The sequence below is a fragment of the Platichthys flesus genome, chromosome 1, assembly GCF_949316205.1.
Source record: "Platichthys flesus chromosome 1, fPlaFle2.1, whole genome shotgun sequence".
Lineage (NCBI taxonomy): Eukaryota > Metazoa > Chordata > Actinopteri > Pleuronectiformes > Pleuronectidae > Platichthys > Platichthys flesus.
In genome coordinates this window covers 13545489-13569664 of record NC_084945.1, presented here as the reverse complement: position 1 = coordinate 13569664, position 24176 = coordinate 13545489, and the positions used below count along the sequence as shown (strand labels likewise).

Sequence of the window (24176 nt, the reverse complement as noted above, 5' to 3'; positions counted from 1 at the left end):
TTTAAGGACGAGGTTAGCTGATATGTTTTATAGGCCGATATCTCATAGGTCAAATAACTTATAATAACCTTGATTGTTCCTGTGATTCATTTTCTTGACCTGAGAATAACAAAGAACATCACATCCATAGGGACCCTGGCAAATACCACTTCCTGTTACATAGTGTGGGTATTTAAAATGAATGACAACACACTACAATCCACATCATATCTTATACTGACCAAAGACAGAGACTTTGATCATATTTATTGGCATGAAATCATCATGGAATGGTGAGCAAAATGGACACCGGACAAAAAAAACAACTAAACAAATCACAGTTAAAAGTTTATTGCTACTTGGCTTAAAGTTAATTTAAAAACAGCTTGTCTGCTTAAAACTAAAGATAGCAGCATTTCAAATAAAACGACAACTACCTTCCACTCTCAAAATTCAAGGGAATACAGTTCTGTCTGACACACAGCGAAAGTGCACATTGTTAGTCCTTCTACTAAATAATAAATCCTTAAACATAAACCTAAAAATTTAGCAGCAATCTGCATGCTAAAATACAAACCCCAAAAATATTAGATATGATTCCATTTTTGTACAAATAAAACCCATTTTGTATGTTTTTAACATGATTTATATTAAGGGCATGCTTTGAACACTAAAAACAGTTATATAATTAGTACCTTGAAATAAAAGTACCATCATGAGAAACCGTTTTATGTGGAATCCCAGTCACTTCAGATTCTGTGGTGGAGAGAGAAATATAGATTTGCATGAAAACAATGAGGTACAAAAATAAACGTGGGCTTCTTGGCATTGTGAAAAAAATATTCAAGCATTTCTAGAAAATAATGCGGAGAAAGGAACTGTGAAAATCGAACAACGGCTACTTTGGTCACATGTTAAACAACTGGAAAACCTCTTCAATCGGTTCCATTCACCACGTTCACACAGAATTACAGTCGGTCCATTATTCACACGAGCATGCATACACTTACTGTACGTGTGCATTTAAGCTTCAGTTTACATACACATAAAAGACATGTGGCAACAGACTGTAGTTGTACAAGGAGCAGGTTATGTTGTGCAGACCGGAAACGATCCTGTACACGTAGTAAATGATGCAGAGGTAAAAAAAATCAACAGAGACTCTGTGGTCTACTCTTTTTCCAAATTCGGTGCCGGAAGGTGGGTGATTAGCTTTTTACCACTGGACCCCTCCACTTAAGAATTAAAGGGAATATTTAAATTCAATGCCGGTACCCTGTGCTCCCTCTTCCTGTATCTACGCACACTGTTGGCATATGTACATGCACACTGATTCAGATCCTAATGGCTTGTTTTATGGAACATGCTTCACGTTGGAAATGTACAGGAGACAGGACCGCAGGTGAATATGTGATGGCAGCCAGGAGACCGACAGTAGAAATGGACAGTGAGAGAACTGATGTGTAAAAAAAGTGACCCAAGTGGTTTTAGAGGAGCACGAAATGTGCGATACAGTCGACGCCTGCCTTGGCAAAAACTGGGCTCATAATAATAAAGCTACACTGCAAAGTAGCACAAAAAGAGAAAGGAGCAAATTACATACAACGCACATGTATCATACACACATCAGTCAATATTTATTTTCAGACAAATTGAAAAAAATGATTTTTGTGGATTCAGGTGATGGAAAATGAAACTCTGGTTTACATTTATATTTATACACACTTTGCATATTTGTATGGTGGAGTTGGCAACATCTGTTGCAAACACCACTACTTAGTATGAAACCTTTAGGGAAGTTTAACTTCTCCAACTCCAAACTCACTATAAACAGCTCAGTTCCCCAAACCTTGTTTCAGACGTGTACTAATAGTATTCACAATCATTTGTCTTGCAGCTCTTTCTAGCTCCTCCTGTGGCCTGTGGCAGGTGCACCCCCGGTGGCCCCCAGTGTTTCACCGACATCAGTCCAGACACCGGATAACGTGTGTGGGTGAAAGGCAAAGAGTCAGAACCACACAGAGTCGCGGGAGTTTGGCATCTCAGACACTTATCAATATAGTGGCTGGAAATTAATGATCAGCCTTAAATTCCCACTGGTGAATTTAGAAAAAGAAAAAACAACCTACAATTCAAATAAGTGAATAATTAAAAAGCATAAGGAGGAAACTCATTATCTGTTACTAATTAAATGAGAAATTTCCAAAACCATTTCCATATAGCTCTACTGGTAAGGTATCAATTACCGTAATATTTTGATCCAACTTTAAACACTAGATATATAAATACATACATAAATAAAGGTATGTATGTTTCTAGATACATAAATAATGGTAAACATAACTGTTGTCATTTTCAGCCAGAAGGGGGCCCAATCATTTAGTTTTTACAGGCAGATTACTGTAGTGTTAGTGATGTTAAGGATGCTGCTGTTTGTGGTGCTGTTGTTTAAACTTTAAACATCTGTCAGGACAAAATTGTGATGAAACAAAATCATATTTACTAAAATGGGAATTATTCATTATACTAAAAATGATCATAAATGAATTGTCATGTCCCTTTACATTGTCATCATTCTCCCTGGCTATGTATTCTTAAAGAAGAGGTGATATGTTGGGCTGAGCGAAGCCCTAATAATCACATCACACCTTGTTGATCACTATCTCATATATTAAAATCACTACTTTTTTTATGTACAAAGTGCTTTGAACAGTGTTTTATCCTTTCAAGAGACAAACATTTTAAATTGCAGGGTAAAGATTCAGACTCACACATCAATTAAGGCTTCAGCAGCGACTTATCACTCATTCCTGTGGAGCAAAGACAAAAGGAGAGAGGGGGGTGGGGGGGTGGAGGGGTGCTTTAATAAAAAAACTTCTCCTCAGAGCTGAAGAGTTCAGTAACACACTGAACACAGGTGGATGAATCGAGGGGCTCCATCTTCTAAAAACAAGGAGTCGTGTTTTACTTTAAGGCTTAAAGGGAACACTGAAAGGTCCAGCTGGGTTTCAGCTGAGGAATGCCAGAACTGCACCACTACCAAGCTGGAGTGCTACATAAAAATATACATCTAATGTAGAAACCACGAGCTATTACCAAACGTATGATCGTCATGAGCACAGCCGCCAAGCAGCAGAGCTGACCTCTCTTTTGGCACAAGGTGGGGGCAGTAATGTCAGTTATGTAGATTTTGACAACCCCCTTTCAACTGAGATGAATATGATTGGTCATACATTTTTTTAAGGAAATAATTAGGAAAACACAGCGTGTAACTAAATAGTGAAAATAGAGCACATCCTCTGAATCCTTCAGAAAAATCGTCTCTAGATCAGGAATAAGGATCGATGCAATGTTTCTGAGTGACCAAGAGTTGCTATATCAAGTTATATGAAGGGATAACTTCCTTCTATAATTCAAACTAGAAATGTGGGACCTGCTCCAAAATGTGTGACACCTTGTGTGCACAGACCAGATCTTCCAGGAAACCAGACGAAACCTTAACAATAATGCACACTGACAATCACCTGGGTTGTGCATCGGAGAGGTGAGCCGAAGAAAAATATTTGAAATGAAAAGTTCAAATGTCATTAGCTCCCAGGGACGTGGGTGGATGTTTAGAAATGTAAAAGTGAAGCAGCCTCCAAAGTTTGGATAAATACTAAAATGCACAATCTTAGTACTGGGAAAATATTTCATAATTTTCAATACATAAAAAGATTGCATGTATCCTTCATTTTGTAACAATACACAGTGGAATATTTTAGTTTTGTGCATCAACTGGTTTGTTAAAAAATAATAAATTAAATGAGATGATTATTTGGACACAGTTACAGGGACAATATTTAAACACTCATCCTTTAAAGACTATGAGTGGACATCTAACAGGTTGACTTCAGACAGATTTAGCATTTACCTTTTTAAATGCTATTTTGCTTGACCTTAATTATGTTTTATATATGTTTTAGTTTATCTTTAAGTATTCTTCAAATATTGTATATGTTATTATTCTATATCCTTCTTTATTTTCACTGTTGTTTGGTTTTTAAATGTTAAACTGCAATACTTTACGTCATATGAAAATAAATTAAACTTTTTTTTCCTGTGTAGTTTTGAAGATGACCATGTCTCAGATTATACTGATCACAGGATTTTTGAATCCACGACAAATCAGCTCACTAGAGTTGAATGACATTTGTATTATAATTATCAGTTTTCAAAAATACAATTCTCTTAATGGAAATACCTTTCAATCTCAGTGTCAGCAGCTCAACCACACAACATCAGCTAGAGGCTGATTATGAGTGTGTATAATTAATTTATCTGATATGAGATTTTCGATCTATATTGTGTGGGGTTATTCAAAATAAAACATTCCTACTATGAAAATGTAATGTTTCTGGCCATGTAAATGCAGTTATTTTGTCCTCGCCTCTTCTTATCCGATGAGCCTTACAAGCATTTATACTGCGTGTTCCCTTTGTAAGCCACAGGAAGAGGAGGAGAGAGAAAGCTGTGCCAGCGCTGGTCTCTCGGAGACACGGTCTGTCCTTAACTAACAAGCTCACATCCCTAAACACAGCCTGGAAGTGGAGGAGCTCTAGGCTGGATCGTAGGCACTTCTTCAAGTTTCAGTCACAGGGCTTCTCTCCGGGACCTGAGAGACCACAGAGTCCCCGGAGAGGAGATTTGACCTCACTGAACACCATCTGCACGTACACACCCTCCAGATAGCTTGACTTTCCAAGTAAAGGGAAATGTTGCTGACAGGTGCCCCATGTCAGGTCAGGTTGGTTTTACTCTATAGAAACCTGCATTCTTTTTCACATCGTGTTATGAAGCAGGAACTTGGTCACCCCTGTTTTCTTGGATTCTCAGTAGTAGTAGCCCGTGACCTCGACTTAATGGTTACCACATCGCTGATGACGACTGTCAAGGTCCCACAGGTTTGTCTTGTCCTCACAATGGATCTTAATGGCAACTTGAATTGGAATATCCCACACGTGTGAGAAATATCTCTTCCTCTTCCCTGGAATGGCACGTTCAGAGAACTGCAGCCACATGCCGCTCTGCTGTGTGTCCCCCCCCCCCCCCCCTAGAGGGCAGTATCGTAGACTTCCTGCTGTAGAAAGGGAGCTGGGCCTGGACCTGGAACCATGTTGGAGGGAAATGCAGGCGGGTGTGGATGATCCCACACAGGCTCTTTGAAGGAGGGTGTTAGGGAGGAGCCTGAGACAAGTGGGCTCTGGCCTCTTAACTGCTCCCTGACCTCCTGCTCCAGACTTGGTGGAACAATCAGCTGATCCTCTGGGTCCTGCTGTGCTGGGGCATTGAAGTAACCAGACTTTTTCTTTGGAGCCTCCAGGGCCACTTCAATAAGATTGTGACTGTCCTCAGGAGCCACCACGGAGCCATTGGACAACTTCTTCCCAAACAAGCTGCACGTGGAATTGGACTTCTTAAGGTCAGCGATCTCTCTCCCACACACAGCCAGCAGGCAGCCGTTTGTGGCAGAAACCACCACGCTGTTCTGTCTGCGCATTTTGCCGTGGGGGTAGTCAGAGTTACGCTTTTCAAGGTCAAAGTCTTGGGCGCTCTCGGTGGACCCTGACCGTAGCTGGAAAGCACAGCAGTGGATGTCCACCTCTACCTCTAACTTGCTGCCATTGGAGATGACCCCCTCGAGTGGAGCCTCATCGTCACTGTCCAAGCCGTTGTCGGACTGGTTACTCGAGAACGTAGCGCAGGAGGGCTGACGCTGGAACAAGCCCGGGTGGGTTCCTGAACCACCTGAGCCTGGCACCATGATCCCACACAGCGTAGTGGCAGGGTGTAGGCTGCACCGTCTCTCTGGGCGGGGTGCGGGCCCAGATGATTGGTGCTCGTCTGAAGCGGTGGACCCCGCCTCACTGCCCACCTCTGAGGCTGACGTCTCACTGCTGAACTCAGAGACAATACCACTGCTGGATGAAAGGGTGGCCGGTTCACTGGGGCCCGGGGTCACGGTTCCGGGCGCAGGGGCCGGAGGGGCACCGCAGGGTTCAGTGGTGGAGACTGGCGGCTCACAGGTGCAGCTGTCCTCGCCGATATGCAGAGACACCACCACAGCCCCGATGTTGTCCTTGCAGCCGTAACTCTGGGCGAGCGTACACAGCTTCTTGGCAGCAGCACGTGGATCACGCACAGCCTGCACGGTGCACACGGCCTCCTGGTAGGAGACCGACTCGAACAGAGCTCGATTACCCAGGATCAAGAACTCATCCTGGGAACAGAGCGGCTCAGTGTGCACCCAGGGCTTTGGAAGCACCCAGGGAGACAGGTAAGAGCAGCCCAGCAGCCGAGAGCAGCATGTCACTCCACTCACTTTGTTATCCTATAAAACAGGAAGTGCAATTAGAGTCGTGAATCAATGTGAAGCTTCGTAATAAAGTCTGCTATCTGCTGTCAGTCTCTACAATACCATCCGATAAACAAATTGAATACTGCACTGTACTTATGTCACTCTACTTATCATGACTTGCACTATTTCTAACAGAAAATGGTATTTTGCATATATATACTGCATATACAACTTTCTATAGTTTTGCTATATTAAATATACAGTTTATATCTATGTATATGCCTACATTTATATATAAAGAGCATGGTATATTTTTTTGGTATACCGTATCTGACTTAATAAGTACTGAGGGTCTAATCTGCACATATAAAGACAAATCTATCTAAATATCTCTGCCAAATATACACTTGCAGCTTTAGATGCTTGTGCATTCATCCTGTGCCATTACACTTTCCTCAACAACAAATATTCAACATTCATTATTCTCTCTATAGACTTTTTATATTTAGATCTCATTCAGACTTGTTCGCTGCTGTAACAAGTGAATGTCTTCAGTGTGTCTATCAATATAATTGATCTTATCGTATCTTATCTTACATGTTCTTCAGAATATGAAGCTACACATTAGCGTTTGATCATACGTTCTACATAAAAGTTCTAATGTAAACACACAAATATATGAGCTGTTCATTACCTCCGTAATTATGGCTTTACTGAGTTTAACTCTCTCCATCTCCTCAGTGCAGTTCTCCAAACTGTAAACCTTAGAGAGAGGTACGGGTCGGCCGCCCCGACACAGCACTGCCTGGCAGGTGCCCACGTTGGCCACAGTGAGGCTGAGGTAGCCTCCCGGATCTGAAGGCTTGTGGTGGAAGTAACACAACAAGGCAGAAGCACCCAGTTTCTGTCCAGTCATTCCTAGTTTCCTGTCCCAGTCCAAGAGAAACAAACTCTTAAAGTCACCAGTTACAGCCTCACACAGCAGCGACTGCAGTTTCTTGATACAAAAAGGTTTAATGAAGACTAACTAAAAACCCTTCTTACCTGTGTGAGGTGAGGAAAGTGTTGCACATGTACACATTGTCGATACTGGAGTGCTGAAGCTCCTCACACAGCACATCTCCCATGGTGCACTGCAGCAGCCGAGGCACTTCCTCATTGCGGTCTCCATCAAAGATACCGTAACATGCCTCCACCCCGTCTCCAAACCGGTCGACAGTCAGCACAGACACACACAACCTGTCGCCAAAATGATATCCACTTTAACAAATAGACCTTACACTCAGAGTTAAAACGCTTCAGCATGCAACACTGCTCCTCCGGGTCAAGGGGGTGACAGCTGATATAAGACGCTGCTGTCTGGGCCCCTGTGGTGCCCATGAACCTGGAGGAGCAGCCGGGCTCTCAGCACTAGCACAAGCATTGTATTGCATTAAATCCAACACAATTATTAGGCCCCACTGGACCAAATAGGCTTAATAAAGATCCAATGACTGTCCTGATGCCAGAGCTATGTAGGTGCCTGTCAATGATTCAGATACTGACTCAGTTGTAGACATCTGCTCTGTGTTTCTATGGGAACATCCAGATAGAGACCTATACATTAAATCAACGCACAAAAACATTTTGTCAAGAGTTATTATATATTTGACAAAATAATTACAGGGTAACAGACCCCATGTAGACAAAAAAAGACACTGAATGAATAGTCAAGTGTCCTAATTTAGGGGATATCAAATTATTTACTTGTACACGACATTTATTTGATATATGTAGCTCTATAGTCTATCAAGAAAACAAAGAAAACACACAGGAACCCAAAGCAGTGCTCACTTGTTTCTTTGACCGCTCATTTCAGAATAACCATGGTTCCACGGAGTGGGGGCACTCAATGAGTCCCCGGCTGTCGTGGTGGGTTTCTGGTCTAATTTGAGGGTTGTGATGTGACTGAAAAAGGAGAAGGAATACAAAAGAAGGATGAATGGAATGGATGCACAACATACATACACCACACATGTTTTACTTCAAGAATTACCCCATATACTCCAATTAGGTCTATAGACAACTGCACAATCTGAAACCAATGTGTTCAGAAAATGTCCAATCATTTTTTTAAACAGGGTCAGGTTTTTGTTACTCACCTGAAGAGGTTGAGGGTTTTGTGTTCCAACATCAGGCTGTTGTTGCCCGTCAGGTCGAGATCCTGCAGAGTAGCAGGCATCGAGTCGGGCAGCTGGATCTCAGTCAGCTCATTACAGCTCAGATCCACAAGCTAGAAATGTTTTTCAAAGACAAATTAGCTGAAACAGGCAAAACGTGATCATACACTAAACAAGTCAGGCTGGGGGAAAAAAAAACTAACCTTGATCTCAGGCAGGTTGAGGATCTCTGGGAAGACAGTAATGTGGTTGGAGTGTGCGATGAGGGTGTGCAGTCTCTTACAGCTGGACACGGTGGAGGGGATCGTCTTCAGCTTGTTGCCACTCAGGTCGAGCTCCTCCAGCAGCTCCAGCTTACTCAACTTGCTAAAGACAGACAAACATTAGAGGGACAAAGGCCAGTGAGTGGAAACGAGTCAAAATACTAACATTACAGTACCATCACCTCACTGGGTACAACCACATGACACTGTACAAGGGCTTAATTTAGCCCTTAATTTGACCATTCATTTAGATAAAACATACAGAATGATGGCAGAAACACGTAACAGAAAACCAGTGATGCCAAATATGCGAACGGATCAAACGTGATAAGTTAAGGGACAAAAGAAACAATGAAATATAATGAATTGTTCCATTAATTTGAGGAAAAGATAAACAGAATAAAACGACAAAAAGCCATTACAAGACAAACACTTTATTTAAATTATTGACTAACATGAGATCAAAAGCAACAAACCTGGCAGGGAAGGAGAGCATTTGGTTGTAGGCGATGTGAAGGACCCGCAGGTTCTGGTGTCCAACCAGCAGAGCACCACAGTTCTCGTTCAGGTTGTTCCCCGTCAGGTAGAGCTCCTGGAGCGTGCTGAGGCTCTCCTCTGATTGGCTGCTAGGAGGAATGCTTTCCAGGGCATTGGCTGACGCATTTAAGAATTTCAGGCTGCGAGGGGAGACAAATAACAATAGAGAATGACAAAAGCTACAGTAGAGAACATCGCCAGTGTTTCATCCAACACTGTATCAAACCGTTCTTGACTGTAGGGAGTTAAAGCACAAAATTAGGGATCCCAAATTCTGTTTCTCAGTTGTAATCTCCGAGTCGGGAGGAGCAGCTCATTTTGGGCAAAAGGCCGGGTACATCCTGGACAGATCGACAACTATCCCAGAACTGACATATAGAGACAAACAATCATTCAATTTATAGTATACATAGTGTTTAGTCTTTGGACTATTAGCGGAAACCCATTGAGACACATGGAGAACATTTAAACTCCACACAGAAAGGCCCTGGCCAGCCAGAAACCTCCTGTGAGACTACCACTGCCCGTTTTCCCCTCTCTGAATCCATTTTTAATCATCCAGGACAAAGTGGGTACAAACAGATTAATCGCTGGATGTAATTGAAGCTGACCTCCGCGTCACCAGTGAAAAGGATAGAGGACAGATAGTTTGTTGGTGGGAGAGGATACTTTTAAGAAGTATGCTCATAGGCCTGCGTAGAGTACGAACAGTAATTTGAGCTTCGGTGGTGCTTGTGCTGTTGTTAGGTTACTGCCTGTGTGTTCACATATTGAACAATAATAAAACTTGTCCTTCAGGCCCGTGAACAAGTGAACCGTATCCCGATGTTGCTTTAAAACAAAGTCAGGCATCACAGTACCTGTGCAGTGATATATCTGCAGCCTTCGAAAGAATGTTGACGTCGCCCAGTGTCTTCACAAGTATGAATATGATAAACCTGGTTTTCTGAAGCCACACTCGTACTGTTTTCATCAGCCCTGCGTGTAACCGCTCTCCCTCGTAAGCTGCACAGCTCTTGGAAGGAGGATATCAGGAAACCCATCATGCTCAGAACAGTTACTGCCATTAGGTCCCTGCATTAGAGACGGTAAAGCACATTTGAGCTTCTGAACTGCTAATGGGTGTTAAGTGATTTACCACACAGGAAATTGGAGCGCAAGCGAGGCTCCAGTTACCGTCTCAAATGCACCGCTGATTTTGACCACAATCCCTGCATAGATACTGTACATACAAAATATACTTCATTATTTTAGAGATGAAATATACAATCTATATTTTATACTTCCAAAACAGTCAGATGCGATGAGTATTCAGCTATAACATAGCAGGGAACGCAATACAAGTAAAAGTTTCAAAGCAGAGGAACGAGCTGAGAACCGACTTCAAGTAATGGCATAAAAAAAAGTTTAGGAGAGAACGGAAAAGAAAAACACAAAGAGAAAAGGGAGAAAAGGGGTTGGGGCACTCACTTTAAGGCTTTGTAAAAGAGACTCTCAGGGAGTTCAGCCAGCTTGTTGTGCTGGAGGTCCAGGGCTTCCAGAGGGACGTGGTCAAGTAGGTCAGGCACTCTCTGCAAACGATTGTTCCCCGCCAGCAGCTTTCTCAAACTCAAGCTGTTGAGCAGTCTGTCCGAGGCCAGAGGAGACATTAGAGAGCAGGATTAGGACAAGAACAAAAAGGCAAAGTATATCTTCTCCCAGAGCAGACTGGACCACTGTGAAGCAGAGGATGGATTCATCAAACATGGCAAGACATGCTAACTAATCCATCAAAGACCTTTGCAGCTTGGCTATCCAAATAGAACAACACAGCAGCCTTTTCTTCTCTCCTCAAACCGTCTCAGAAGTCATGAGGTGGAACAGTGCAGAGAGGAATATTATCTCATTTGCAAGAGCTTTTCACGTGTCTTATTCAAATGCAAATGCCTTGGCTGAGAGCTGGCAGTGACTGATGGACAGTCTGAGCCAAGCACTACAGCAGGCCACGTTCTACTGCTGCGACCAGAAGACAGATACTGCTTTTCACAAATTGACTGATAAGGGCTGGTTTTTGTTCCTTGTTCTTTCCAGGATTCCGCCACCATCACAAAATCTTCAACTGGGCAATCGTGAAAAGCAGTTTGGCATTAGCTTGAGATATGAAAAAGCCTGACCATGTGTACTGAGACTCCCGATCTCTTATTTCTGCATGGTGTAGCCAGCTGTTTGGTGCACAAGGCTGAATGAATTCATGTTACACAACATAAGACGTAAAGCAGAGCAGAGAAGGTTCAGGACTAGTGAGAGAAAAGGCCAATAACCTGGAAGGAAGCTCAGACAGGAGGTTGTGTGTGATGTCCAGCATCTCAATTTTTCTGCAGTCACACACCCAGTCCGGAAGGTACTCCAAAAGGTTCCTGTCTCAACACACACACACACGCACGCACACACACACACACACAAAAGCGCACACACACATACAGATACACACACAAACCTCAAACTGAGCAGAGTTGACATCTTGAATTCCACTGTACAGATGAGCAAACCATGTTGTCATTAAAGTAAATAGGAGGCAAATCTATTATTTTCCAGGTTACATTATTCTAATATTAAATGATGGATTCCGTATGTTCACAAAATCATGGGAAGTTTAGTGGGAAAAGGAAATTCTACAGATATTTTCTACACCTGGCATCTGGTTCAAAAGCAGCTTGAGGCAAACATACACATAATGAGCACTGACATACTGGGGGGGCATTTTCTGCATAATTGCACAGTAAACCTACAGTCACCCAGCTTTGAATACATATAATAAAATAAAGCAGCCAATAATTCTATGTATAGGGCAACGTGTCTACCAAGTCAATCCATTCTCAATAAGGGAGGAGGACTGATGGTCACTATTGATTATTATTATTATATATCGTATACATGATTGTTCTTCTCTTCCAACAAGTCTTAAGAGTTTAGCTATCAATTATACAATTAATCTTTCAAATTTGGCTTCACCATCTTTTACCCCAACTAGAATAAACTACTTTTATTTAAAGCACAGAACTTCTGTTCAAGAAACAGATTATTCCCAACCAGAACTCACTGTGATAGCTCCATGTGTGTCAGCTGGTTAGGGACTGGATAGATGTTGACTGTGGCGAGGCCTGTGGACAGAGTAAAAGTGCAATCAGCAGCTCAACATCTGGACCATTTGTTTTTATGTGTGTGTGTTTATGAGATGCACGCATCACTGGGGAGAAAGGCCCCACACAAACAGTCAAACAAACAGTCGGGCCATAGTAGTGGCGAGTTGCCACTCTTGTCTTACTCACGGTTGCTGCTGGCGTGAAGCATGCGCAGTGTGAAACCGCTGAGCGTGAGTGTCACCAGCTGGTTGCGCTGGCAGTGCAGAGTCTCCAGGCTGCAGATGGAGCTCAGGTCTAACCCGGCCAAGCAGTTGTCCCGTAGGTCCAGCTGTGTCACCTGGCTCGCCGCGTCTGGACTCTCACTCTTCACCCAGCGCAGCCCATTCAGCCTGGATTAACAGAGGAGAGCACAAGGGATTAGATATCATCGGTTAAGGTGACATCTGACAAAAGTCTCAGTGCAGGAAGTCTGCTCTGCAAACTGTATTTAACTGAACCATCTTCAGTTACAAATAGTCTGAATACATGACTGGGAAGCAAATACAACTTCTGTTTACTCTAATAAATGCACTGTTTTCTAAAATTCCCAGTGTGAACATGTGAGTAACACATATTTCTAGTTACAGGGGACCATGCACAGTCATAAAATTAATTTCACTGAATTACCTTAAAGCAATTTTTGATCTGCATATATCATCCTGTTTTGTAGTACCCAGAAGCAATAACACACATTTCTTTGCATAATTACTGTCAGAAAAAGCCACAAACTCTGTTATACTAGAGTTAATGTGAATTTGAAAATAAACAATTACTCATTTAATGCTAATTACACACATTTCTACCTCGGGAATGAGAATCTACTTGGGGCGTCAAAGACTTTGTGTGTGTGTTTTTTTTAATGAAAGATGCAAATCCATTGAAATCCATCATGTTACACTGGGGGAAGCTTCTTTTAACATTTAATTTCAGTTTTGACTATTCAGCTCTAACAAAGAGTGTGAGTTTATGACTTTATGACCACTGTGAGATCAAAGCTCTCCTTGACCTCATTCATCCAGTTAATAAACAACAATTTCTCTTTTTACGAGAGCTGCCATCCCACTAATCCACCACAGACGCACCTTGCCCTCACAAATATAGCCTGCCACTGCCAAACCACAACTCCACTCCTGGGGTTGAGTTACTAGCTGGCAGTGGGCGGAGCAGCCGTAGCTGTTCTGATCTTCACACTGGTGGAGAAAATCAATGACCAAAGCTTTTCCCTCCATCATGACCTACCGCAGAGGTTCCCTTGAGCAAGACACTTAGCCCCCAGCTGTTCCTATGGAGCTGCTACCAAGCCAACAACCGCATATGACTGAAGAGCAGGGCAGCTTCCAGGTGGGAGCATAGGTGTGAATAAAGGTCACGCAGAAAATAAAAGCCATTCGGGATCAGCAAACCTGGCCTCTACCAAACCAGTAAAAAGAAGAGTCTTACAGGAGTGGTGGGGTACGTGACAGGCGATCAGTGTGTTTCTTTGGGGGAGAGAGAGGTAGAGCGAGGCAAAGGGAGCTGTCCTCCTGTTCTTTTTGATTCGTTGGGTTTCACCGTTTAAAAATAGACTAGATCCCACGATCTAGTTAGAAGCATTAACTACAGGGTTCATACACATTTTGACCAATGGATTACCAGGACTTTTCAATAACTTTAAACAAAATTTCCATGACCGAACATTTTGTGAAATATCGGTGTATACGCGATAAGTCACAAAATGTAGCATTCAAACTAACAATGAGAATTCCAAGGCTTACATTATACCTTAAATGACAAAAGTATGCCTGCTTATATTTTGAGAGTATCTCTTTAAATGCATATGAATTATTTAAAACTCAGTGTAAATGAACGACATGAAAATATGAATATGACAAATTTCCATGACTTTTCCAGAACATTCGGGAGATTATTTTTTTCCATGAGTTTTCCAGGCCTGGAAAAACACATTTTAAAATTCCATGGCTTTTCCAGGTTATCCATTACCGTACGAACCCTGTAACTATCAGATGCTCATCTACACACACAAGTTATCTATGTACACACACGGCCTTCTCTCTGGTAGGAGATGTGGAGATCGCGGAGAGGAGATGGCAGAATCTACAGGGTATCAATGAGGATGGAATTTTGGGCAATTTTGGTTAGAAGAGGATGCGTTCTCTATCTCTTCCTGGTTCTCATTTGTCACCTCTTGACTCCCAGCGGTGAAGGCTGTCAGTGACAGTTTCACCTCATCATCGCTCCAAGAGAAGAAATCCCTCAACGTACTTTTCACCCTAGTTGTTTCTCAAAGGTATTATTTTCTGTATCAAGGCAACCGACTGCAGAGTAGACACAAACATGCACGGTGTAAGTGATCGGTGACGTGTTTTTCGGGTGTGATAGTATGAACAGTGTTTATTACTGATACAGAGCTTAAACGCCTGTATGGACAGATATAGTTTAATGACATATGGGAATTTTGAGAGAAAAGAACAATGAGAGGATTTGAAAAGAAAGCGACAGAGAGACTATGAACTTTGCAGAGGTTGGGAGCTGTGTGTCTCGTGGCCGGGCCTCACCGGAGGTCGATGTTTTTCAGGTGGCTCATTTTGGCCAGAGTACACAGCTCCAGAGTCTCCACTCTGTTCCCAGCCATGGCCAACTTGTCCACTGCACTCAGCCGCTCCAGCACAGCAGGGATGTGGGAGAAGTTGTTGAAGGAGAGCCCCAGGCTGTTGAGCTGGGACAGGTCACCCAGCTCCTCGGGCAGGGAGCTGAGGTGGTTTCCATCCAAAGACAGAGTCTGCAGGCTACGAGACAAAAGGTCAAAACAGTCATGTTTTACTTACTGTTACTTCAAAGAGTGGACAAAATATCCTCTTTGTGGATACAGTCATTATCTGCAGGGAAACAGCCGACATCAAGTTGATACACAGCATGAACATGTGAGCGATTTAGCATCCTGACCTAATCTGAGTGCATAACCCAATTTATTCTTTCACTGACTCCATGAAAAAAATGTAATGATATGAATTATATCCCCAAAAATAATCTGACACAATAAAATTCGAGTTCAAGATCACAAAATATTGAAATAAAAAATATAATATTTTATAAAAGAAGTTAAAGAGTAAAAATGTTGTTACTGAATAAATTATTATCTTAATTCTGACAGAACACAGATAAACTGAAATACAATTTTTTTTTATGTTTTCATGGTTGTTTCTTTTCTGTTGGTTTGCACTGGAATACTGTTTTTTTTGAGGGGTAAGCTAAAATAAAGAAAAATGTAAATTTGTCAAATTCTAATCAAATTGATATTAAAATTAGGTATTTTCACATTTTAGCTTAATGCAACTGTGGGGAATCTGTGTGACTGTATAGTTTGCCATTTACAACTTAACTCATTATGTCTTCTAAAGGTGGCAACAATTGCAATGAATGGAGGGTTTCACTGTGTTCTTTAGGATTCAATCCCTATGGCATCTATTGGTTCAGTTTTACATTGCTGCTACAACGTCTAAATCATGAAGTGTGTACCCTTTGTAGATCAGTATCCCAACGCATCTATTGTTTACTGTGTGAAGTCTGCAGTGTGTACATGGTGAATGAGTCTCACCTTTGAAGGTTGCCTATCTGTACTGGGGCCACGTGGAGGTTATTGCAGGAGAGGTTGAGCTCGGTCAGGGTGAGGATCTCACACGCACATTCAGGGAACACACCCAGACGGTTGTGAGACAAGTTCAGACTCTTCAGCTGGGAAAACCTACACAAAGACAGACCAGCACAGAAGACCATGAGCATTTACAGGTTGACGGCAAAGACATCTGCAAAAACAAAGGAACGTTTTAGTTTTTTGCAAAATAACATTATAGCTGTGTTATGAATGCAGTCCAAAGAAGTGTAATGATTCTGGAAACGATTTCCCACAATCTGGAAACACTTTGTTGTGATTTAAAGTTTTGTCCTTGTGTCAAAGAAAATGTACATTTACAAAATGAAAAGCACTTTCTTTAACCTAACAACAACCAAAGGCTGCTTTCTGGACTGTGGGAGTTTTGTTTTGTTATTTTTGCTTCAGGCATGTTATTAAGACACTTAAAAAAAAAAGCAGCGGGCAAGAAATGAGAGTTCACAATGGAATGGAAGTATTAAAATTACCCCCAGCGGTGCCTTAGTATTACTAACAAATGATGGTTCTAGATTTAGACCAGGCAGTCTTACACTTTAGTGCCTCTAAGCCAACAAGAGGAACAGGAGGAAGCACTCTGCTGATGTTTGTTCATCCATTAAATGTATTGTCACACCTGAGGTCTCAGCTGTTTCAAATGGGAACACAACCCAGTTCAGATGTGTGTAACATGCAGGAATGAGGTGATGAATGCAGTGGTGCAGTGCGTGTGCACTAGTCAGCCAGATCATTGATATTATGTTCCTCTTCTTATCTGAGGGGCTGTGAGTAGTGGAAATGGCTGCCATGAATCACAGTACTTTTCAAAGAACAGACAATTTCCTTTAATTCATGCTTCCTCTTACTAAATATGCAGACAAGCAGGAGGCAGCAACAGAGGGGTGCAAGACAGTTAGGTGTAAATCTTCTTCTTAGCAAGTTGCAGAATAGGTTCTGACATCATGCTATATATTCAGCAATACAACACACACACACACACACACATACACACACCCAGCCGAGCTCGACAGCTGGAGGGATACAACGGGGACTGGCGGGGTTGGAGGTGATTAGCTTTTAATCCGTCTGCTGATGAATCCTACTTTCCAGTGCAGAACTGGACATGAAGCTGAATCGTTGTGTGGAAATCGTTTCCTCAAATGAGAAGAGATCATAAGCTCTGTGAGGTGCCTTGGTGACCTGGTGCTGCACAAAGAGCCTTACAAAAAGCATGTCATGGTGCAACACTGAAACAGTTGTAACCTGGTGATCATACCTGTGGAGAACCTGCAGTGATACAGTAGCCCTCTTTAAGAGCTCGAGAGCATATGCTTACATTATCCGTGCAGGAAATAGAACAATAGATATGCTGGGGCCAAAATGACAGAGGTCTGCAGATATCACAAATCATGGGATAATACTGCACTCACTTAATGAACAAATTATCAATCAATCAATCAAATTTTATTTGTATAGCCCATATTCACAAATTACAATTCATCTAATAGGGCTTTTACAGGGTGTGACATCCTCTGTCCTTAACCCTCAGCAAGAGTAAGGAAAAACTACTAAAAACCCTTTTAACAGGGTAAAAATATGTAGAAACCTCAGAGAGAGCCACATGTGAGGGATCCCTCTCCCAGGACGGACAGAAGTGCTATAGATGCCACGTGCAGGAGAACATCAAATGCAATAATAACTATCTGCATAGCTCAGGCAAAGTTTGACTGGTTTGATTGATGACAGCACAGTATATCAGCTCCAGAGCAGCACCTGAAAACACATTCAGAATATTCTCTTGAGCAAAAACCTTTTTCCATAACACAAACCCTGTTGGCCTCAACAACGAGATTCGGTGATTCTGATGTTCTCGGGCTGAAGGACAACTTCCCTTGTTCCATTGTGTCATGACGGTGTGATTACCTGGGGAGGTTGAGCAGCCCTCCAGGCCCCTGCAGGCTCATGAAGTTGTGTCGCAGGTTGAGGTGGGTGATGTCCTGACTGTAGAACAGATACTCAGGCACTGCTTCCAGACTGTAGCAGGAAAGATCCACCATGCTGACTGTCTGAGACACCACCTACACACACACACAAACACACACACACGCACACACACAGGGAGTTACGAGGATTTAGATGAACTTAGATGTACTCTCATTTACTGTTTTGTGTGTCAGCATCACATCCTCCATATCATATGCTGAGATGAGTGCACATGTCCTTTAAACGCCTTCTGAGATGACTGTTGCAACAGTGCATGTAGAGCAATTCACAATTAAGATGGTACCCTGATGGTATAGCTGCAGGATTATAAATCCACAGACTATTTTCTGAACTGGTGCAACAAAAAATGACTTAAAAGATATTCCCAAAACTAAGAGCTATGGCACTCAAGGTAACTTTGGCTTACACCTGCAGCTTTAATAAACAGTTAACCATTAGCTATGCTATCAGTGTCAGACCCAATCAAATCCAATCAAGACAGACCGCAACACTCATTTCCTTCTTTACCTTTGACCAACACAGGCAAGAACCACACTAACACCACGTGCCTTGTGGTGAACTCCAACCCGACATACACCAGTAGTTTCCACTGCTTAAAGAGTCTTTATCTCAAGTGAGTGGAGACAACGGAGAGTGAGAGCAGCTACACTGGCCTCAGATTATGCTAAATTCCAGCCACTTTGCTAAGAAATTCACTCACTCACACTTCAGACAGACAAAGCCACAGTCTCCAGGCCATTCAAGTTCCTTTTAGACTAACTCTATTTAATGGTCATTAGAATCTAGCATTTTGCAAACGTGCAGACACACTTGCATTGAGATTTCAGCATAAATCATCAGGTTTTTCTTTTTTTTAAACAGTTTTTTGAGAGGACTTGATATGAGGTCATGATCATTTTGAAGGCTCTAGTTTGTCGTGTTGTTGAGTAGTACGGTGTTAGGCCTGAACAAATCAAGAAAATAAAAATGCTGGGTGCACAATGCTCTCGCGTTGGGCCGCAGTAACATGTGCGATTGTGCTTGTTGTGGCACAGTTCAAGTCTCCTCCACTAACTACAGGACTGCACACTGTGCAGCAACGCAGAAAATGGGACTGCCGCTCAGCAGAGCGTGACATCACATCACTGCTTTAGAGACGACAAAGACTACATCCGCTCATCTCCATCAACAACGACTGATCTGCCAGCCACTTTAAAAATCATCTCCTCTTTAAAAGGAGTAATTAAGTGAGGTTGAGAGTGGGCGATGGACACAGGCTGATGGAGAAGAGGGAGAAGGAAATCAGGACAGATATGTGGTTTTGGATGATTAGCATTGTAATTAACAATGTTCAGTTGGAAGGGAATTAAAAGGCTCTAAAGGAGGTTCAGTGATACTCCAGTCTACACATACAACAGTGCTGCTCCCTGCAGAGCCAAGGAGCCAGGGCAGTCTTGTTTTGTGCGATTAATAAACTTGAACAATTAGCACCGACCAGCATTCTTGTCCGCCTAGTGATGTGTATTCTGGTTCATGTACTATCAGGGTTTGGAATTTTATTGACAATCCTTACAAATATCTGGACGGCAAAGTGACGCAGGGGTTACGACTGAGGCCTTAAAGCACCATCTTCCTCCCACAGTCCAAAACCATTAAGATTGGTTTTAGGTTGATTGGAGACTCTAAATTGTCCATATGTGTGAATGGTTGTTATTCCCTGTACGTTGGTCCTGTGATAGGGTTAGGGTTATGGTGGGTTAGGGTTAGGGTTGGGGGTTATGGTGAACTGTGTCCCACCTCTCACCCAATGTCAGCCGGGATTGGCTCCAGCCCCCCGCAACCCTCAAAGGGTAAGCGGTAAAGATAATGGATGGACAGATGGACTTAAAAATAGGTTAACAGCACTGTTCACAAACCGATCAACCGGCCACTTGTGTGCAGATTGACCTTTTAAACACTGAGGAGGATGTCATGTCGTCCTTTTGGTCTGATGGTTCCTGGAAAATTAGTTACACCATACACATCCTTCACTGGATTACTGACCAACACACACTGATGTGTAGTTGGGTCTAATGAATATAAAAAGAAATGAATCTACCGAAAGGAATTACACACATTCTGATTTCCTATAAATATAAATGCTGATATGCTGCTCTATATAATGTATCTCTACGCTCCAGTATTCAGCCTCATCCTTCATGCTCATTTTGCAGGCACAAATGCACTTGCTGATTTGCTCTCTTTCTCTCTTAAACACACTCACACACACAATTTATGCAATGTAGCATAAACAGTGGCCCAAATCCACCAAAAAACTTCATCAGTCATCATCCCCAGTCTCCATAGAAACCTCTCAGAAGAGTCGCAGCCTTAACAGAGAGTGCTTACAGGCAACTCCAACCCAGTAATCCATACCACCATGCTGGAGAGAGATCCTGGATTTAGCATGAATTGGCAACTAATTGGATTTTCTTTTTTTATGTTGGCTCGCTCCTTCCACAGCGAACTGTACGCCGGCTCTGCCTCAGCGCAGCCGCTCATAGAGGCCGCTCGGCTACAGGACGGAGCTGCAGCACAATGGCCAATGATTAGGATATTACAGACAAAACGAGCTAAGCAGAAGAGACACAGAGCCGCTGAAGACCTGGCAAAATGATCTGCAAGACACAAAATACGACACAAATACACAACTGTGTCATTTAGAAACTTCTAATCTACAGTGACGTGTACTGTTGAATAAAAACACTACTGATGAGGAGGAACATTTTTTTAAAGATAAACTGTGTAAATACAGGGGAGAGTTTATCTCTGGGGAGCCAATCAGATGCACCCAGACAAGCGATTTCTGATTCGACGACTCACAAGGCAGGAGGCAACTGTGCTCCCAGCATCTGATCTGAGATTAAGTACTACAACACCAGAGGGGCCGACTGGAAACAAACAAACTGTTGCTAAGAGAAAACACAGACAACAAACACAGACACAGGAACACAAACACACTCTGTCTCCTGCTTACTTTGGACGCCTGTCGATGCCATCGCTGGTAGTCTGCCAGGGTGTCAAAATTGACAAAGTACGTCTGGGCCTGGGATCCAGCTGAGCTAAACATCAGACAGTGGAGCCTCCGTTTCACCTCCTCCACCTCAAGACAAAGACAGTACACAGAGTCACTGAGGAGCAGCACTGAGAGAGACAGCACGAATGGAAGATGAACATTAGATAGATAGACAGATAGATAAATAGATAGATGGATATACTGCATCAATCTATGTTGTTTCAATATTCATTTAGTTATTGTGGATGTGCTGAAATTTACATTAATATCAACTTTTACTGTGCCTGTCACTGTCTGAGATCCTAAATTTGCTAAAGGACCCCGAGAGAATATGTTCAAAACTGTTCAGTACAGCTGTGTGAGAATATTGTAGAAGAGTGTGAAGTTAACAGTGAAAAATCATCGAGTGGAGTGAGTAAGCAAAATGTAACAGCACAGAAATATAGGCTGCGTAATTTTTGTAAAATTGTTTCATTATTCAATGTGCACACACATTTTTTCCTCTACGTTCGTCAGACTCATGATGGATGGATAAACATGATGGAAATTGTAGAACAAAACGTACCGACCTGGCCCTTTCATTACCCACAATGCAACCCGATCGACAACAGTTAAGGTAGCCTCAAGCCACTAAGCTTAGGTAGAGCTGAGGAGTGGGCATTAGAAGTCAGGTAACTTCCTCCCCCCACTCTTACTGATGCCACACAGATTTTGTATCACTTTTATCAAATTTGTAGTTTTTCGCTCTAACCAAAACTGACTCAAGTTACATGACTTGAGAAAAAGCTACGTCTGGATCCCCCAAAAACTTTTAGGCCTTTTTTCCCTTATTTAAAGCCTCAGCTTGGTTTAGATTTGGAATCCAATGTTTTCAACAAAGTATATTTTTCAAAGACAAAGAGTTTAAAGTTTTTCATTAAAACCAAACACTCTCTCTATTATCTACCCCTTTAGGATTCAAGGTGATTAGTTAAGTCAGCATCTGTTTATTCAATGCTGTGCGGCCTAAACAGCCTAAAAGATTGCGGTGTGTTTCTTTGGATGACGTAGCTCCCCATGTGAAGTGCTGCATCATCTTTCTAACTCCATCCAGCTGTTCAACCCAGCTGTGTTGTTGTATGGGGAACTACACTGAAACATGGACCCTACCCCGGGGATAAGTGAAAGGTCAACACCTTGTCAGGTTGTCTAAACGCCAAACTCTGATCTCTCACCTTCCCCCCCACCAGGGGTAAGATGTGCAACTTCCCAGTCAGGCTGTCTTTCACCGAGGCCACGATCAGACAGGTGCCGCAGAGGATGACCTTCCGCTCCGCCCACTTGTGCAGCTGTGTCTTGCCCTTCCTGACGCTGAACACGCCTTTCAGCAGAGTGCGCTCCTGCTGGTCGGCGTTCACTGGATGTTCTAGAAGAAAAGAGTCCACATCCGGAGGTTAGTGTTGATCTATAGAAGTCGATCTGATTCTGAAAGCACGTCCCGCCTCTCCTGTGATTAACACATTCAGCAAATTAATGGAAAATGATCGTCAGTGGAGGATGAAGGGTTTCAGAGAATGAAGTCATGTAGAAACTCACAGGTCAGAATGATATCACCCATAGTGTAGTGTACTCATTAACGTAGTAATTCTAGGAACTGGTCTGACATCAGCACTGAAGCTGTTCGCTGTCCCATTATCTCATAAACTTTACATCTGGATACATCTCACTGCTGAATAATTGGTTTTACCTGGTAATGAGACGTTTATCCATTAAACTCCAATATTCAAAATCCAATCAATTAAAGCAGCGTATGAGCGCTGCTGCTGCTGAACAAGATATTTGGGTCATTTTGTTGCATAAAGCTCGACTCAGCTGTTTCACTATGAATCTAAAGTATTTCAATGCTTATCAGTGTCCAAACATTGAACTATTTGTGGCCACCACCACCGAACGATATTCAAATTTTTTTTATAAACATTTATTTCATTCTGAAGCCACATACATGATTCGCTCGGTCCTTCCTGCATGGCTGTGCTCTCTCCTTTAGTCCTTTACTCCTTCTCATCCCAAAAGGCCACCGTACTGCTCGTGTGGCGGGGCTTACAGACACTCGGATGACACCACAGGAGCAGTGTGGAGGCATGCTATGTTTCTTTTCTGTTGTTTTTTTTTTACGTGGTCACCAGTTACTTTAATTCCAACCCACCCTCCATCAGCATAGTGTCGAGTGGATAATGAGGGAGACTATTACAAGCTATTACTTTAATAGCTCACCCAAAATGAAATGATGCCAACTTGCACAACACACAGCCACAGCTGGCCCGTGCTGAAGGACACACCCGGCATGAGCTGCTGTCTGTGCCAGTTTTCAAGTACACTCAGGTTAATGGCAGGTCGGATGAGCAGAAAGGAGACGCAGCCTCAACCTTGTGTCCTCTGTTGTTAAATTTTCCTCAGAACAGCCTCTGCTGCCTCCCACTCCTTTGCAATCTGCTCTCTCTCTCCTCACTCCCTCGATACTGCTCTCTTCCCTTTCCCTTCACATCCAAATGAAATGAAAGCCTCTACATGTTTTTCTTCGATGAAAAACATGTAGAGACGATGAAGAAGCCAAGTGCTTCTCACAACAAACTGGCTCCCCCTGGCAGATCGATAACAGCGGCTGATCCTTCAGGGTCCCCCTGACTCAGAGGGGAAATTAGAGACACTGGGTAGTATAGAGATATCTAAAAAAGGAAACACCAGGACTGTTTGTCAGTACTTCAAAATCAAGCAAAACACAAAAAAATGTAAGTACCAAAAGTTGGCATTGAATTCTTGTTCATACTCTTCTTTATTTAACCCCCCAAAAAAATCATGTTTTACAGATTTAACATGACCAGTTCTAGATGGTTATGTGTTTGGGCAAAGGTCTGTTTATATTCCTCCATTATCAGCTGTCAGATACCAAACCTCAGATGTTTTAATCACCCTTTCCTATGTATCATAGTGAAAATCTGAGGAGTCATCGTTAATACAGATTTTTAAACCCATTCAATGAATCCACACATACCTCCCATCTCCAGAATACAGCCGAC

The 24176-nt window shown here is 42.5% G+C and overlaps 1 protein-coding gene across 1 annotated transcript in view; it reads right to left on the bottom strand.

The window, feature by feature from the left end:
• Positions 1 to 204: 204 nt before the first annotated feature.
• phlpp2 (PH domain and leucine rich repeat protein phosphatase 2) overlaps positions 205 to 24176 on the bottom strand; it is a 35095-nt gene continuing 11123 nt past the window's right edge. The window contains exons 4-19 of the mRNA XM_062385631.1: positions 22335 to 22525; positions 21082 to 21207; positions 18006 to 18160; positions 16032 to 16178; positions 14992 to 15222; positions 12584 to 12786; positions 12355 to 12415; positions 11576 to 11671; positions 10746 to 10901; positions 9215 to 9415; positions 8679 to 8841; positions 8458 to 8588; positions 8150 to 8263; positions 7361 to 7555; positions 7011 to 7242; positions 205 to 6349 (exon numbers count right to left, since the gene is read on the bottom strand). Of these exons, the coding sequence (XP_062241615.1) occupies positions 5072 to 6349; positions 7011 to 7242; positions 7361 to 7555; positions 8150 to 8263; positions 8458 to 8588; positions 8679 to 8841; positions 9215 to 9415; positions 10746 to 10901; positions 11576 to 11671; positions 12355 to 12415; positions 12584 to 12786; positions 14992 to 15222; positions 16032 to 16178; positions 18006 to 18160; positions 21082 to 21207; positions 22335 to 22525 (3680 nt within the window). The 3' untranslated portion in view covers positions 205 to 5071. The remainder of the gene's footprint in view (positions 6350 to 7010; positions 7243 to 7360; positions 7556 to 8149; positions 8264 to 8457; positions 8589 to 8678; positions 8842 to 9214; positions 9416 to 10745; positions 10902 to 11575; positions 11672 to 12354; positions 12416 to 12583; positions 12787 to 14991; positions 15223 to 16031; positions 16179 to 18005; positions 18161 to 21081; positions 21208 to 22334; positions 22526 to 24176) is intronic.